This window comes from Phodopus roborovskii, unplaced genomic scaffold (genome assembly GCF_943737965.1).
Source record: "Phodopus roborovskii unplaced genomic scaffold, PHOROB, whole genome shotgun sequence".
Classification (NCBI taxonomy): Eukaryota; Metazoa; Chordata; class Mammalia; order Rodentia; family Cricetidae; genus Phodopus; species Phodopus roborovskii.
The window spans coordinates 50284148-50299334 of record NW_026126433.1 but is presented as its reverse complement, the minus strand read 5'-3'; the positions used below and the strand labels follow the sequence as shown (position 1 = coordinate 50299334).

The 15187-nt window shown below is 37.2% G+C and overlaps 1 protein-coding gene across 3 annotated transcripts in view; it reads left to right on the top strand.

Moving 5' to 3' along the window:
* The window catches only part of Wdr26 (WD repeat domain 26), a 41331-nt gene extending 26708 nt beyond the window's left edge, over positions 1–14623 (top strand). For 2 of the 3 annotated variants that reach the window (XM_051186472.1, XM_051186471.1), the window contains exons 9-14: positions 1174–1293; positions 3050–3195; positions 3666–3744; positions 4703–4832; positions 6328–6513; positions 10053–14623. In XM_051186472.1, the coding sequence (XP_051042429.1) occupies positions 1174–1293; positions 3050–3195; positions 3666–3744; positions 4703–4832; positions 6328–6513; positions 10053–10078 (687 nt within the window). In that variant the 3' untranslated portion in view covers positions 10079–14623. The remainder of the gene's footprint in view (positions 1–1173; positions 1294–3049; positions 3196–3665; positions 3745–4702; positions 4833–6327; positions 6514–10052) is intronic. The other variant, XR_007834643.1, reaches the window with a different exon arrangement.
* Positions 14624–15187: the final 564 nt, after the last annotated feature.

Genomic DNA, 15187 nt, shown 5'->3' with positions numbered 1-15187 from the left:
ATAGAATGAAAACATTGCTACCTCAGAACTTACGGTGTTAACATATTTGTTAAAAGCAAAGACCCAAGATTTGGGTGCTTTTGTATTTGCATTTAAACTTGTAACTATTCAAATCAAGTGACTAAAATAGTAATTAAGTAGCTGAGAATAGTGAAGAGTTTGGGGAAGGATTTAGATGTTGAAATGGGGATTTTTTTGTTGTTGTTGTCCTGTTTTTTGTTCCTCTCATATAAGGGAGACATCTAGTTTTCTATTTTGTGCCTCTTGTGCCTTGATTACTTGGCCCCAGGTCCTAATCATTCCCTTTGTTTTCACTCTTTTATTTTTACTTTTGATTACCCATTTCTCACAGGAAAATTATGCCCATGTACTTTTTATTATACCAAGGGCAGCTATTACCTCTCAGATCCTGTTTCTAATCCTTGAACAAAATGGAACAAGACTAGATTAAATGGTATGTGTAATGTCTCCTAAGTTGAATAACTTAGAACTTGTAACAAGGAGAATGTCTGAGGTTTAAGCACTAAACAAGCATGATTAGTTGGAAGCACTGTAAACGCTATGCTCAACAGTACAGAGATTCTTTTTCTTCTGCTTTTAACTGAAATAAAGTTACATATTGGGGGGAAAAGTCTTCCCATCTTCCTTGCTATGAACATTTGAATATGATATTTAGCATAATTAAAATTGCCCTTAGTGGGTTTTAAGGCATAGTTTTACTACCTATTAATCATGTTCTTAAAGAAATGCTAATTGCATTAACTATATAGTTTTAGGATAAAATTCATAAAGAATCTTGGACTGAGATGGAAACTCAAGATTTAGGTTTGTAGCTTTGGTCTTGATTGTGAAAAATTACATGTTAGTTTATTAATATAATTCTTTTAAGATGAGAAATTTATGAAATTAAAGTTTATCATATTTGTACTTTTAATTTTTCTTTCAGTGCTGTAGTCTTGTTTCTGGTGAGGCCAGTTACAATAACTGTTTCTCTGATTAGGAATGGTGCACTAGCAAGATACCCCAGTCACCTTCCATCCTTCTGGTCCTCCTCTCTCCTCCTTCCTTTCTTCTTCACCTTCTTCCCCTCCCTTCCCTTCCAGTCTTTTTCTTCTTCTACATATACCCCTTAGGGATCTTGAATGTTTTATCCACAGTTTTATTTCCTTATAGACAGGAGAATTAAGAACGAAAATGAGTCAATCTCATGAAGACAGTCTGACCAGTGTAGCCTGGAACCCAGATGGGAAGCGCTTTGTGACTGGAGGTCAGCGAGGGCAGTTCTACCAGTGTGTAAGTATTGAGTTGAGTGCCCCCTTGCCTGCCAGAGTATGCCTATTTAAAAGGAAATTGAGCTGTTTGTTTGTTTAATAATTTTTAAAATTTACACTTGCTGGGCATAGAGGGACAGGCTTGCTTTGAATAACAGCATTTGAATGGTAGAGGCAGGCAGATCTCTACAGAGTAAGATCCATCTCAAAAATAGATAGATAAGCAAAATGAAGATCACTTGACACATACTATATGAAAACTATTTATCATCCTCTTAAATGAGTATTTAATAGAATTTTTGTTGTGTTACTTCTCTTTCACATTTTAAAAACCATTTTAGGTATTCGTGAAAAATGTAAAATTGGGTGGGCATGGTGGCTGTTATCCTAGCATTTGAGAGGCAGAGGCAGATTCATCTCTGAATTGCCAGCCAGCCATAGTGGCTCATGCACTTGGGAGGCTCAGGTGGTAAAATTGGCACTAGGTTATAATTAGTTAGATACTAGCCTGGAATACAAAGTGAGACACCACCCCTTCCCCCACCCCTCCACACACCCCCACCCCTTCAGAAACAAAAACAATAAACAGTACCATAGAGGGCAGGGTGTAGTTCAGCTCACATGGCATGGTGGCCCCCAGTGTCATTCTAGCACTTGGGAGGTAGAGACAATTGGATCTTAAGTCAAGGTCCTACTTGGTTGCTTAGTCAGCCTGGGATATAGAAGACCCTGTGTGGAACAACAACAAACCCATGAGAATGTTGAATTTCATGAATAGATTGAGTTGAAAGATCTGTGGGATAAAAATAAAAAATGCTGGGGCTGAAGGGTTAGCTCAGCAGTTGAGCATGCAGGATCCAAGTTGGGTTCCCTGTGATTCACAATCACTTCTCACTGCTGTCAGAGGATCTGATGCCCTCTTCTGGCTTCTACAGGTAATTAAACGGGTACCTATCCTCACATATAACTTTAAAAAGTAAATCCTTATAAAAAAAAGTAATGGATGATGACAGAAATTTTCAGCCATTTAAAGGATCTTATGGCTAATAGCTGCTGTGTTGGTTGAGATTTTGATGTGTTTTGAGGCATGATTACCATGTAGCCCCGGCTATCGTAGCACTCCCTGTGTAGAACAAAGATCCTCCTGTGTATGCCTGTGTAATGCCAAGATTAAAGGCTCCTACCACCACACCTGGCAATTGTAAGTTATTTGATTAAACCGAGATAAATTGTCCTATGACATACAAATATAGTGTGCTTATGCTTTATCTAGGTTCACACATGTCACTGTCTTACATGGTTCTAGTAGGTGATTTTGGATTTTTTTCCTCATCAAATCACTTCAATTAGGTGTTTATTTAGATAAACTGTCTGTAGTTGACTTTTATGGAATAAAGCAGAATTTAATAGGCTATGCAACAGGCTTCATGTCTCCCAGTAGGTCATTTAAAATATTTCCAGGGCAGCTCACTGTCTATCCAGTATCTTCTGGATAGCTATCATAAGTTGCCACTTTGTGGTAAAATGAAGCTTATGAAACTCATTGTTGCTTACAGCGGGTTATAAGGTATTAATTCTTAGTTCTTTTTTTCATATCACAGCTTTGCATGTCTGAGTACAATGTTTACAGGACTGTAGTCAAACTCTAAAATACTTGTAGAATAGTTTGGCTAGATCCGTTTCAGGGAAAATCAAAGCCATTTTCATAAGGCATTGCCAAGCATTTACATTAGGTTTGTTTTTTGAGTGGTTTTGTTTTGTTTTGTTTCTCTGCTTAGGACCTGGATGGAAATCTTTTGGACTCCTGGGAGGGGGTGAGAGTGCAATGCCTATGGTGCTTGAGTGACGGGAAGACTGTTCTGGCTTCTGACACACACCAGAGAATTCGGGGCTACAACTTTGAGGACCTTACAGATAGGAACATGTAATTATTATTTTGTTTCTAATAGAAATGGTCTCATTTATCAGGGTAAGGGGATGTGGGCCCTTTAATCCCAGTATGGGAAGCAGAGGCCAGCTAATTTGTGAGTTCCAGGCCAGTGTGGTCTACTAAAAGCATTCCAGGACAACCAAGGCTACCAAGAGAAACTCTGTCTTGAAAAATCTCCCTCCAAAAAAAAAAAAAAAAAAAAAAAAAAAGAAAAAAGGAAATGGTGTAATTTATACTAAAAATAAGTATATAGTTGGGCTTTTCCAGAAAATCAGTTTTGGTTTTTGTTGTTGTTGTTGTTTTGTTTTGATTGGTGATTTGAATTGGTGTTTGGGGGTACTTGTTAACTCATTCTGATGGACACATGTGATAGGAAAATGTCATTTAAGCTGGAATAGTTTATAGTCTCTCATAATTTGAAGTTCTTGACTTGGTTGTTCCTGACAATTTATTTCTAATTTCAGAGTACAAGAAGATCATCCTATTATGTCATTCACTATTTCAAAAAATGGCCGATTAGCTTTGTTAAATGTAGCAACTCAGGTATGTTGTTTTTTGGGGGTTTGTTTGTTTGTTTTTCCTTTTTTTTTAAAAACAACGTTCAGAAAAAATCAGCTTAGTGAAAATGTACTTTTGTTGTTTTTAGTCTAGCTGTTAAATATGTGTTTAGTGCTTAAATGTGTAGGAATCAAGCTATAAGTTTATTGAAATACTGGTGTTTTGCACAAATAGGAATAAAAATGCTCCACTGGACAAAGGAATATTCACGAATTACTGAATAATTCTATTCAGACTGGGTGTAATAGCCCACACCTTTAATCCTAGTGCTCGATAGGCAGAAATGGCCATCTCTCTGAACTTAAGAGCCATTGGTTCTCAAGTTGTGTGTCAAGACCCCTTTGGGGATGAATGATCCTTCCCAAGGGGTCACTTATTAGATATCCTGCATATCTGATATTTATATTACGATTCATAACAATAGCAAAATTACACTTACAAAGTAGCAATGGAAATAGTTTTATGGTTAGAGGGGTCACCACAAGGTGAAGAACTGTATTAAAGGGTTGGAGCATTAAGAAGTAAAATCCCCTGGGCTAGATAGTCTTTTAAAAAATAAAACAAAACAAAAAAAACTACTAAACTTAGTAATGTTGTTCATGTCTGTATCTTAAAAACTTGGGAAGGTGGGGCATAGTGGTGAACACTTTTAATCCCAGCAATGGGGAAACAAAGGCAGATGGATCTCCTGAGTTCGAGGCCAGTCTGGTCTACAGACCAAGATCTAGGACAGCTGGGGTTACACAGAGAAACCCTGTCTCCAAAATAAGAAAAGAAAAAGAACTTGGACAGATTTATCAGTTCCAGTCAAGCATGGAGCATACAGTGAAATTGTCTTTTTAAAAAAAAAAAAAAAAAAAAAAAAAGGTCAGGGGAGGCAGAACCAACCCTGTCTCAAAAGCAACAAAAACCTTTCTCTCTTTTTTTTCCTTTTTGTCTACAGGGAGTTCATTTATGGGACTTGCAAGACAGAGTTTTAGTAAGAAAATACCAAGGTGTCACACAAGGGTTTTATACAATTCATTCATGCTTTGGAGGCCACAATGAAGACTTCATCGCCAGTGGCAGTGAAGGTAAAGTTTTCTGTCGCTGTTGATTCACCCGGAGAGGTGAATTCAAAGGTCTAATTTTCCCAGTTTATCAGGATAGCTTGTTTCTCAGCGAGTGTAAACTATGACATTAAACTTTTTAGTAGATTATACAGTATATTCTTAATGTTACCATTTTTGGAGAATGGCTTGAATCCTTGAGGTTTTGTTTTGGTTTTGATTGCTTGTTCATTTTCTTTTGTGTGGTTGGTGATGAAACCCAGGACCTCGAACTATTAGCGTTTTGTAGCTGAGCCCTTCTTAACTGTTACAGATCAGTGGAACCTGTCCTAACCATGTTTTAGAATTGTGTTTGATGTTTGAATCAAGTCAAAATTTAGTTAAATCATTGTATCTTTATATGACTTTTTTTTTTTTTTTTTTCTTCAAAGGACTGATAGCTTTCAAAGGTTGGTAAAAGTCAGGCTTGCTGGTCAGAGTGGCTCATACCTTTAATAAAGCCTAACACTCGGGAGGTGGAGGCAGAGACAAGTGGATCTCTCGTGAGTTCGAGACCAGTCTAGTCTACATAGTGAGTTCCAGGACAGCTAGAGAACTATGTAGAGAGAACCTGTCTCCAAAAACCAAACTTGGGGCTAATTATTAGGATTTACCTGTATTTTATTTAACAGAAACTTTAGTTCTACTAAGGCTATGGGAAAAAACTCAGGTTGATACTTTTTTTATAAACATAGTATGTATGTCTAAGCACCACTTTTATGTCTGGTAGTTGTTATGGTTTCAGAAAAGCTCAAATTAACACACCTGTCCCTTCTACTAAACTTGGTTTTTAGATTAAAAACACCTGCATATTTAGATAAACATGTGCTTAGTTTTTTGTTATTCAAGTTACACAGAAACAAACTGTATATAGCAATTTCCCAAGATGACCACAACAATCTTTTTATATTCATTTGCAAGTACCGTATTTCAGAAGCCCACCAAATACCCTAAGTATATAAATGCTAATGTAAGAACCTTCTCCTTAAAAAGTTTTTAATCAGTATTAAAGCTTATTCATTATAGTGACAATATATAGGAGAACTAGGAACTGGGGATATGGCTTGGTTTATGTTGTGCTTGACAGCATTCACGCAGTCCTGGGTTCAGTCCCTCACATAAATTATGCATGGTGGCTCATGCCTATAATCACAGCACTAGGTCCAGAGAGGAGCGGAAGTTCATCCTCTGCTACATATAGTAAGTTTGAGACTGGGCTATAGACTGTCTCTACATAGGCAACTGATTTGCCAGACTGATGGAAGTGGATGTTTTTGTGACTTTTGTTAACTCAAGCAGGGGGGAGAAATGTATTAATATGGATTTTTCACAAAATTAATTTATTAAACTATTTTTAATTTTTTTCCTCCAAGTTATAATATTGAGGAGTCGTGTTTGGTGTGTAGTAAACGGTAATTGATGGTCAGTGATTTGGTTAGTAACACAGCTCTAACATTTCTCTGAATTTCTCTACGTTTAGATCACAAGGTTTACATCTGGCACAAACGAAGTGAACTGCCAATTGCAGAGCTGACAGGGCACACTCGCACAGTAAATTGTGTTAGCTGGAACCCACAGATTCCATCTATGATGGCCAGTGCCTCAGATGATGGTACTGTTAGAATATGGGGACCAGCACCTTTTATAGACCACCAGAATATTGAAGGTAAGGCTTACACGGTCCTTGTACTTTTAAATAGCAACTTAAATGTGGAATGTGACTTTTTTAATTTCACCTATGTCACTATATAGAAAGAATTTAAGAAATGATTTATTTATTGTTTTGGAGAAACAATGAAGAAAATAAATTAGAATGTGCTACTTTGTTTACGTTAAGTTAGCTGTAGTAAAACTTTAAAATTTGGGGGGTTCAGAGATGGGTGTGTGGTAAGCGCTTGCCCCATAAGCCTGAGGACTTGAGTTTAGATTCCAAACCCATGTTAATGCTGCTGTATAGTGTGAATCTAATCATTTTGCTTTTATGGAACATGGGAGGTGGACACATAGGAGAATCCCCAGAAGCTGTCAGCATGTGGAGCAGAGGAAAGGTTTTGTCTCAGTGAAGACATGGACTAAGGACACCTAAGGCTGTCCTCTGACCTCCACATATCTTGTAAATGCAGGCATGCACTTCAGTGCACATTCAAATTTTATTGAAATGTTGCTTCATCGTGCTATGTAAATGTGATAGTACACAAAACATTTTATATACATGAGGAATAATTGATGTATAAAATTTGAGGAACTTTTGTTTTAATGATTATCATTTTGGGGTTTTCCTAATAATGTTAGCACTGTGTAGCATACTAATGTTAACTATGTCTGATGGTGAGGGAAAGATAGGAACTATGTGCCAAGTACCATGCTCAGAGTATATTTGCTGCCAGGATGTGTTCATGGTCTTGTAAGACATTTTTATTTTCATTTTATATGGTAGCTTTCACTAACTTGTTGTCATAAAGCTAACAGATGAGAACAAATTCTTGATTTTATGTAAAGCTGGGCATTGGTGGTGCGTGCCCTTAATCCCAGCACTTGGGAGGCAGAGGCAGGCGGATCTCTGTGAGTTTGAGGCCAGCCTGGCCTATAGAGGAAGTTCTAGGACAGGCTCCAAAGTAATATAATACAGGGAAACCCTATCTTGAAAAACCAAAAAGGGGGGGAAAATATGTAAAAAAAATTTTTTTCCCTCAAAGAGAACAAAAGACATCGTTTAGAAGGAAATAACTTACAGGTTGTTTTGTTCAGTATGTTCACCTAAATGGTTAGTATTTTTGTTTTGTTTTTCCCGTGTGTGTGCCCATGTTACCTGATGTGCATGTTGGGAATAGAATGTCAGTCCTCCACAAGAGCAACAAGTGCTTTCAACTGCTAACACCATCTTTTTTCCAACCTCCCACCTAAATGATTTAGTAAAACCAAAAAAAATGTTTAACAGTTTGAAGTTATGATTTTCATTGGAGGGAAGGTAGCTTTTTTTATTATTTTTCAAAACACAGAGATGAGTCCAGGTGGTAGTAGTGTACGCCTTTAATTAATCCTGGAACTCAGGAGGCAGAGGCACACAAATCTCTTGAGTTCAAGACCATCGTGGTCTACAGAACAAATTCCAGGGCTACACAGAGAAACCCTATCTCAAAAAGAACAGAATAAAACACGAGAGAGGAGACTTTAAAAAAAAAAAAAAAAATGAGATGTACTGAGTACAGTTGTGTGGGATTTTGGAGGCCCCTTTCTGTTGGATCACTACCTGATATTCCTAGGAAGTCAACCAAGGCCAGAAATCTTTACTTTTAATTGCCCTGTCTAGTTTTAAGGCCCACTTTCTAAGATATAATTGATCTTTGGAGATCTACATCTGTAATTATCTGTACTTGTATATTTTATTAGTCATTCAGAATGTGATTAAAGATACAGGAACGGACTACATAGAATCTTCAATTTCCTAAGAGGTGCTGTGTTGACCACAGTGGGATAAGAGTTGTACTTTGTACTTTGTGACTTTGGTTTAATGTGATTCACTTCAGTAGGTGTGCCAGATATTGGCTCAGTTGCCAGATCAGGCCCAATTCAGCAACATCCATTATGCTATACCAACAAATTAGAGAACTGCTTTTCGAGACTATCCTTCGGAGTCTTCCCACACATACAGTGAAAACATTTTTCTAAATAAATTGTAGCTGTTTAGAGTAGGAATTTAAAAGTGTAAGTGGGTTAAAGGTAACATTCAAAGACTGTAGCATAAGGTACTATACTTAACTCAAAACTTTATGTGTGTGAAAGGTTTGTACATTGTGTGTTGGGAGGGTGGTGGGTACATGTGCTATGTTGAAGTCAGTGGACAGCTTGCAGGAGTTGGTTTCCTTCCCGCATGTGAGTTCTAGTGATTGAACTCAGGTCTTCGAGCTTAGCAGCAAGTGCTTTTACCCATGATGCCATCTTATTTGCCCAACAAGTTCTTAAAATGAATTTATCTTTATGTGTTATGACTGTTTTTACTAAATGTGAATCTGTACCACATGTGTGGTGCCCACAGAGACCAGAAGAGGCCATCTGATTCCCTGGGATTGGAGTTAGAAACTGCTTTTTAAAACTCAACATGTGTGTTCTGGGAATTGAACCAGGGTCCTATGTAAGGACAGTCATTGTTTTTGTTTTTGTCTTTTTTAACTGCTGAGCCATCACTCTAGTTCCTGGCTTAACAAATTTTAAAAGAGAAGTTGATTTTTTGTAATGAGTTACAAGATTGATTTACCTTAGTTACTTTCTGATTTTTGTTTATATGTTATGGGGGGTATAAAATGGAATAGGATGAAGTATTTATACATGCGTTATAAAGATGCACGGACCTTGAAAACTGCTAAATGAAACAAAAACAAAACCATACAGACATACTATATGCTGTGATTGCATTTTACATTGAAGTAGTATAAAAATAAACGAATCCACAGAGACCAGAGTAGTTGTTTTTTTTTTTTTTAAATGAGGATGTGTGTGACTGCTAAACTATGATAAAAGTTGGTACTGATACTGTACAAACTGTCAATATACTAAAATTATTAAGTATTTTAAATTAGTGTATTTTTATTGTATGTGAACTATATCTTAATAAAGGTCATATACACTGCACCCAAGTGGAGCTGGGTGATACAGTAGACCTCGAGCTTCAGTAGCTGAGTGGATTGAGTACATACAGTGTGCAACTCGGCCTTGTGCTACCAGAATTTTCTTTCCTCTTTTTTTTGTTGTAAACTACCAAAGGTTTTCTTATTCTAATTATCTATTACGAAGTTAATTTTTAAAAAAATGGGGAATTCTGTCTGTCAGGCATGGTTATCCATGCCATCAATCCTAGCACTCTGGAGGCAGAGGCAGGTAGATCTCTGAATTCAAGGGCAGCCAAAGCTTCACAGTGAGACCCTGTTACACTGACCCTGCCCCAAGAGAAACATACAATTGGGAAATTCTAACATTATTATTCATTCCTTTTCCTACATTATTCAAAATAATCCTGAGGTTACATTATAAAATATAAAGTAAAAACTGAAAGAGATACATTAAGGACTATGAAAATACCAAGAATTTTTTATTGTTACTTACTCTGCTGTTGTGACCTGATGCAGATTTTGAAACTTTCTAACTTGTTTTTCCCTTTTCTCTCCTCTTTTCCTTTTTCTCTCTATACATATTTTCATCTTCATTCAGAGGAATGCAGTAGCATGGATAGTTGATGGCGAATTGGAGCAGACGACTTCTCTTTAACTTAAAATTAGTCGTATTTTAATGGCTTGGGATTCGGTGCAAACAAACATGATTGATAGCTGGACAGACATGCTCGTCATGAAAAAAGAACCATTTCTGAAGCCCGATTGGGGCCAAACATTTACATCTTGCTTCATAGTAACCAGTCGATGAAGCACGTCGTTAGAACGTTGTTGGACACCATGTTGAATTATTCCCCATCGGTTGTGAAGAACTGTGCTACATTCAGGCTTACCCATTGAACTCAGTATATATATTTTTCCCTCCTGCCTTTTGTCTGGTGGGATACCATTCTTGTTGCTCTTCTGTGTAATGAAGTTCAAATGCTTGTTTGGAAACTTTATTTAACAGTTTAGAAGGCTTGATAGAAAGAGTTCATTAGTCTGAAGAGTATACATTGGACAGGAAAGAATTTCTTTTTGTTTCTCCAAATCTTTCCGCCTTATTTAGCTTGAGATCTTTGCAGCTTGGTTCATGGATTCTAGCCTTGCCCGTTGCGCAGTATATACTGATCAGATGATAAACCAGTGAACTATGTCAAAAGCACTCTCAATATTACATTTGACAAAAAGTTTTGTACTTTTCACATAGCTTGTTGCCCCGTAAAAGGGTTAACAGCACAATTTTTTAATAATAAATTAAGAAGTATTTATAGGATTAAAGTGACTTCATTTGTATACATTTGGAATCTAAACCAGCTTAAAAACAGTTTCCTCTGTGACTCAGAGATGCAGTGTAACTGAGCTCTTCTGGAGTACCACCCAAGACATGGCACGGTCAGAAACAGTGCTCAGAAGGACATGGCACAGGAAAGCCAGAGAGATACTTTGAAGGTTCCCCCTTTTTATTTTATTCCCGAAGGGACATCAGTATCTGATGTTGAAGAAATTCAAGATTCAAACGGAGAATTTTATAAATACACCAACATGAAAAATCAGCCATCAGTGTAGGTTTTCAAGAAAGCTTGCTCCAGGTTCTTATGGACTTGGTTTGACCTAGTAAAACTAGAGATGGGAAGATAGACTCATTTCGGGAATTTATAGTGTAGTTGAGACTTAGAACTCAGCGGGTTACAAACATGTAAAGTGGGATTAAAACCTCAGTCATTTCTCCTGATTGCCCTTAATGCCCAACATATAGGGACACTGGAATTTAAAGAAGATTCCTTCTCAGCTTCTCAGATGTTGCCATACTGAACCTCATTCAAACTGGTGCTGTGGACAGTCTTTCCCTCCTCCCCCTTTTTAGTTTAAGGGATGGTTTCCTTTATGGAAAAAAAGACTTCTCATTTGAAGACTACATCTAATGTCTGATGTTGTGGATCTAACAGTCTCCCTTGAAATTCCCTGTTTTTCAGTAGAGGATAATCAGGGTGACCACAACCTTTGGAAAGAGAAGTGGAATTACTCTCAAAGTAAGATCCTTATGAAGAAAAAACCCTGTACCGAGTTAGCCTTGAGGCCAAGCCAAGTCCGTAGCATTCTCACCATGATACCCTTCAGGGCCCTAGGAGAAGAGAGGCTTGGATTGTAGGGGTCATAAAGAGGGGCAGCAGGGAGGGTAAAGTCAGGAAAAGGGAGAAGAGGAAAACACATTGGGCCTTAAAATAGTGTTTATTCTCCCAAAACCCATACTAAGGAAATAACAGATCGTAGTCAGCAATTATTTTATCAAATTGGTATGTAAAAGATTCCTTTAAGCTTCATTTTGCAGAGACCACCACTTTAGAAAATCAGAGAATTCCTGTTTTGATACTTCTAAGTTAAAATATGTTACCCTTTATCTGGTACTTCATTTCTTGACTAAAATTACTTTAAGCTTGAATAAAAATTTTCATTCGTAACTGTATATAATTAAGTGGCAACTCCTCTTTACCTCAGTGCAGTTAAAACCATATTTTGAGTGATATACCCTGAAGCCATTAATATATAGACCCCAGTCTCTATAGTAACAATCATTAACAAAATGTGGGCATAGGACTCCACAGCTGTTTACAAATGTGGTTACATTGTACTATATAGTACATATGTAATTTTCCTTGAGATTCCTGCCTATTCAGGGTAGTCTGACAATTCAAATTCTATTAGTATACCAAGCCACACCTACCCCTGAGTTTTCACAGTGCTTCTGAAGTACAGTTAAAAACACTTAGGAGTAAAAAATGTGGACTGAAAGTGAGGGACATTTTACAAGACCATAACTCCTTGTTAAAGTGGAGTAACAACTATGCAAAGGTGATGTTCATAACAGCTAGGTGAGTTTGGTTTCCAGATCTGTCCTAACTAGCAGCTTCCTGTATATACTGGTACTTCATTGTACCAATTTGCTGTAAGCGTCTGTTTCCTATATGTACAATGAAGCGAGTGTTAGAAAGGTGGGAAAGAAGGTGAAGAGACCTAGCTTACGCTGGAAGAACCTGATGGCAGGATCTTACTAACCCATAGCTATTAACTGAAAATTTCTGATAATGTGATAAAACTACATAAAGGCTTAAGAGGGAAAATTCTGTCAAGCCAGCCACAAGATACTAACCAATGTATAAACTGAAAAGTACCAATACTTTTTGCACATAGATCAAAGTAGTGGAGAATTTTTGACTCCAAAAATCAGGTTAGTAGGCTCAACTCCATGTGCTTAAAAATGTTTTTGTTGTTGTTAATGCATTGATTAAGGGCTAGAGCAAGAATGAAATTAAATGTCTTTTTTCCTCTAAATAATTACTGATTATTAGTGGTAAAGTGTTGGATTGGGGGATCACTGAGGTTGGTGTGTGGGTGATGAGAAAAAGAATTAGAGTGGGAGTTAGTTGGGGGACAAAGCTTCAGATTTGATTTTTGTATTTTAGTATTCATGCCAGCTGTATTTCATAACTCTTAATGGCTAGATAAATATTCTAGTAATCCAGGTAAGTAGTTGAGAACAGGACATTTTACTTGCAGATGCCCCCATATATTAGCCCATTTTATTGGGTGGGAGAACAAAAACGGAATTCTCTGACTGTAAGTGATGAAAATAACCTGCTACACGAACCAAGAGCAATCTTGTCACTATTTCCTTAGTCTAAGAAAACACAAGCAGTAATTTGGTAAGATGATTGAGTAGGAGTGCTCTGCCTCCACTGGCATTCTGTGGCATTAATAGAAAATTCTTCTTTCCCACCCCTCCCCACCTTGAAATCTTTTTTAGGACTTTGGTTCCTGCAAACAAGAACTGACCCTCTGCCTCCCAGTGGGTAAATGTGTCGCACATCTCTTGAAAGGGAACATATCCATGTCATTTACTTTACAGCAGAAGAATGGGGAGGAAAGAAGATAATTTGTCTTAATATCCTTTGTGTCCCATTTTTTAAAATACATTTTTACTTAGTAATTTTACTTTAATGTCTCTGACTTCAGCAGCTCTCTCTCCCTTTGTTTGCTGGCCAAAGCATTACCTTCATTTCCAAAACCATACCTGGTTTCACTTAAAACTGCTAACTTAAAATAGGCGAATCTGCATTTACACTTAGACACTTTCTAAAAACAGGGTGAATTTAATCTAAACTTGGCAGTGTTGAGCTATTGTTACAGTAGCTGCCCTAGAATTGCAAAAACAAGCTGTAAAAACTCATCCCCTATCCAGATAGCCTGGGTTTAATAAAGTTAATCATATAAAATTTTGTGTGTTTTGAGAAAGAAAGACCTTAATTCATAAAATATCCTAGAAACAACTTCTAGGTTGTCATTTTTACTGAAGTCTTGTGCACGTGTAAAGTGCCCTCTCTTGAGTATAAGACTTGGTTAATACTTGTCTATTTTTATAAGAATGAAATTGTGTCCCACCTTTGACTTAGACAGTTACATTATCAGGATCAATATGCTAGAATTAAGTCATTAACTTTTTTTAGCCTCAGAGGGGGGAAAATGTTATTGGCCCCTTGAAAGTAAGAGTGAGAGAGAAAGGTGTGTGTGTTTGTGTGTGTGTTTGTGTTTGTGTCTTGAGGGGAGTAGATTGCAAAAGCATGTATGTGCTTACAAACCAAGCTGTAGAGATCACATAAAGAACTTGGGTGTTGCTCTGGAGATTTCTGAGTTGTAGAGAGTGATAAGGCACTGTAGCTCACAGCTGTTGGTGTGGAGTAACAATTAACTATGAACTGGTAGATGTTTCCAGAGGATCGTGTTCTTAAACTTTGAGGTTTGCTTTTTTAACTGCCTTTCAGATTATATTTAGTAGTTTAAATTTCTTTGTTCTATTATTTCATTAGAGTATAAAAACTTCAGGTCTCATATTTATTTTCACTTGTTCTACTAATTATTTACAAGACACTTTTCGGTTGACATTTATTTTATAAATGTGTGGTATATTAAATGTCGTTTAATTTTTTTGTTTGATTGAAATTATAGTAACTTGGGTTTGCTTTACTGGGATTTTTAAATTTTATTTTAATTACACCTTTTCCATGTCAGTGCACAGCACTTGCCCGGTCCTTTGTATTCCCTTATCTCAATTCAATAAACAGAACAAGTAATTAATTCTTGTTGTATGACATCTCAAACAACTAGTTTGCTGAACTGGTTGCCATACCTTGATGTAGGGTTTGTAAATGAAGTCTAAGGAAACAATCCTTGGTGTCCTTGAAGGAGGCCATTGTGTAGCCAGCCATGGATAATGTTAGATTCCAAGCCTGTACTTAATAGAAGTACATGTGAGACTCAACTTGGGTAGGGATGGGTTAAGATTTCAGATTTCCAAACCAATTTCAGATCTCTCATTAGAGGGAAAACCCATCAAGATAACTCAGTAGATAAAGGTGGTTGTTGCCAAATATAATGAACCAACTTTGATTACTAGGACCTACATGAAGAGAGAACCACTCCTGCAACAACATACCTCCCCCAAAGAAATAATAAAATATAGAGGAGAAAACGTGTTTGTGTGCATGTACACACAGACACATCTTCATCCTCGCTCTGAAGTTGGGAAGGGTGTGGAATCCACGGAGATGGAGTTATAGTGAAGCACCCGTCACTGATGCTATGACTCAGCAAGCAATCATGCTGACCCATCTTTCCAGTCCCAGAGAACTAATTTTTGTT